At 43.2% G+C, this 3,162-nt stretch overlaps 1 protein-coding gene across 1 annotated transcript; it reads right to left on the reverse strand.

Moving 5' to 3' along the window:
• Positions 1-1,136: 1,136 nt before the first annotated feature.
• On the reverse strand, positions 1,137-2,267 carry LOC123240765 (cyclin-A2-like). Its single transcript, XM_044668475.1, has one exon. It carries the CDS (start codon positions 2,265-2,267, stop codon positions 1,137-1,139), a length of 1,131 nt encoding a protein of 376 aa, XP_044524410.1.
• Between the last annotated feature and the right edge of the window lie 895 nt (positions 2,268-3,162).

The following is a 3,162-nucleotide window of genomic DNA, read 5'->3' on the forward strand; positions in this document are numbered from 1 at the left end:
GAATTGAAGCATGCCATTCTTCCTTTTATTTCCTCCATGAATTTTTCTCTAGTGTAAGCGGCATATACAGTATGATGAGCATAACATAGTATCACAACATGATGAATTTGGAAATATGTATTGTATGATAGCCCATGTACAACCCACGTCACATTATTTGCTGTTTTGGGGAAGGAGAAGGAAAAGAAGAACATGGGTCACTAAATATCAGAAAATGACCACTAAAAATGTTGACATGTAAAAAAAATTTTAATTAAATAATAAAAAAATTAATGTTATGGATTGCTTGGAGTTTCCTGCCATCCAGTTGGATTTTGTGAATGCCAGTAAGCCAGCAAAGAGAAGGTTTATGCGTACACCAAGAACAGAGGCTTATAATCTGTATTGAACCATCTTAGGAAACATCCTGTTGCCCATCTGCAACTCCCTTTGAATCACTGGGGTCCATGAGTGGCAGGTATCATCAAGAAGAAGAACGTTACATGGTTTCTGTTTGAAATTTTCATCTTATTTTAGATCCCAAGAGCTTTTTGAGCAGCATGGACAAAAGTGAGATACGGATGTGGCCCTGATTGAAGTCAGACACAAGATCCACTGGCAGAAAAGGCCAAGGATTTGTTCCAAACTCATAATTCCTTAGCAGAACAGTGCAGGAGCATTTCTGAACTGGAGTGCTAATGCTCAACAGAGCCGCTTCAGTCTTAGGGAAAAAGACAATAGTAGAAGACTGGGAGGGCCACTAACACTATCAATTTTTTTTTCACAGCTCCACTAACACCAAAACGCCACAAAATTTCTCTTGTATCATCTGTTCCTCTTCAAATACTCCCCATGGAGTGAGCCAGGTTCTGACTAGTTTTCACTTGTTGGAGGTGAACTGTCGTTTCTAATTCTCATCCTAAGGCATGGACTTGATTAATACTCATTATATATAAACAAAACCACTTTATGTCTATAGCTAAATACACAGGACAGTTGCACATGCAAAAGATTTTCTTTTAAAATCATAAAAATCCCAAAAGGCACTTCAAAATCTGCAGTTGATCAGAATTTGTGCTTTGTGAAGGGATTCTTTGGGAAGAAATCTGGGCCCACAATAAAAACTGCGTAACGTTGGAGTAAAAGCTCTGAGTTTCTCACTCTAAGTTTAGTGTCTCTGGAGGGTTGATGAGGGACACGCAATGGTACTTTTCCGTCTTGTATTTTTCTTGTATGCACTGTAGGGCGTGATGTGGAGCTCTGAGGTAGGTCTGATGAAGGTCCATTAGACATGGCTTAAGACTTTCCAAGGTGTATCCCGTTTTTTGGATCAATGACTCAGGCCAGCTTTTCCCAGTGATTGTGTAGAGAGCAAGATGAAAGGCAGCCCCAGCGGTAACTGAGGGTAAATATTTCAGGTAGGGGTCCGCATCCATTAAACTTAACTCCCCCAGAAACATGGCTAAACTTTCCACCTTGGAATTGGCCTGCTGCTGATGCAGGAAATAATGCGTGAGGAACTGGATTATTGTTGGCACCGCAAGGTCAAAAGCCAGCACACCCAGCAGCATTTGCTCCATTCCTACAATCTGACTTTTTGTGTACAGGCCATCGGTGAGGCACATAAATTCGGTCGTATCCGGTGGACAGATTTCTTCGAACTTTGAGGCAAGGAATATGGCAGCAATCCCAACTAGCTGGAGCTTTCCCCGCAGAACTGACACGGAAGAAAGGTATCTATCAACATAGTTCACAGCCAAATGGAGAGTCTCATTCTGGAAACTGTATTCCTCCCCAACGTCCACTAGCCAGTCCACCAAGATGGCCCTCATGCTGTTGGTTATTTCTGGTTGCTTCTCCATGTAGCCTACTTTAGGCTTATATTTAGCCTCCATTTTCCTAAGGTACAGATAGATGTCTTCTTGGTAGTCAGGGACTTCATTGATATTTCGTGGCTTTCCATCTGCTTCCACTTCCACGGATGTGTCCATAGCAATGGAGGATTCAAAACTCCCATCCATCGGATAATCACGGGGCGCCAAAGCTTTTGTCTCTGGGAGTGAAACAGCTGAATTGAAACCCAGCACATCATCCTCACACGGCACTTTTTGGGCAATAAGAAATTTCTTTCCGTTCTTATCATCTGGTTCATTCACTTGAATTATGAAAGCAGCCTTCTTACTGGTGGCTTTCCAACGTGGGCCAGTATCCCGCTCATCATTAACAGGAATATCTCTGAGAGGACCAACAACGGACTGGCGCTTGGGCTTCTGGGGAGCTTGAAGCATTGTGCACTTATCTGGGTGGATGTTCTCCTGGTTCTTGTCGAGACTGGCTGCCTGGCACCTCGGGCCTTCTGGAGGAACCTCTCAAACCCTACAGGACCAGTTTCCAGGGCTTGGCTTTGGGCCCTAACTTCCCTGGCCCAGGACTACACACACATGGACATTAGCATGCAGGAAGGCAAGGCCCAGTCCAATGGTTCTGATGGTTCCGATGACTCCAGAGGCTTTGACCCCAGTGGCTCTGGAGGGCTTAGTTCAATGTCCCACGATTCTTGAAAATCTGCTAATTCAATGATAAACACACAAATGTTAAAACACAAAAGAAGAGAATCTGAGATTTTCTTAAAGACTGCTCAGATTCCATACTAATAATCTCATTGGTAACCCTTCGATTCTCCACTGGCCTGAACCTCTCTGTAAGTGGCCTTCGATATGAGGAATTTTGCCAGCCATTCCTATTACTTCTATCATGTCCATATTGAGCCTGCCTTAGACATGTCCAATGTTTCCCCCCAGGGCAGGAATGGGTAACTGCCTACATTTTCTAATTACTAAGGCAGTGGGAGAATTGGTATAAAAACCTCCTTAGATGGGGTGTGCCCAATCCCTTGGCTGAATACCCCTTCCCTTCTGCAAAATCTAGCCCTTCCCCATTCCTAGGCACCCCTTTACTTTTCTTGAAAGTTGAGCAATGCTTACCTCCCTCTCTTGACACCCTTTGACTTTCTCTTCCCTCTGTGGCTGTGGGATACAATTCTCAAATTCTTAATAATCAAAATAATTTTGTAAGACAAGAAATGTTGTAAAACACCTACTTTTAAAACTAGCCACATTCAGAGGAAGAATTGTGAGAGGAGAAACACAGAGGAAAAACAATTGCTTGAACACATGGGCTGTT

The sequence above is a fragment of the Gracilinanus agilis genome, chromosome 3 (assembly GCF_016433145.1).
Source record: "Gracilinanus agilis isolate LMUSP501 chromosome 3, AgileGrace, whole genome shotgun sequence".
NCBI lineage: Eukaryota > Metazoa > Chordata > Mammalia > Didelphimorphia > Didelphidae > Gracilinanus > Gracilinanus agilis.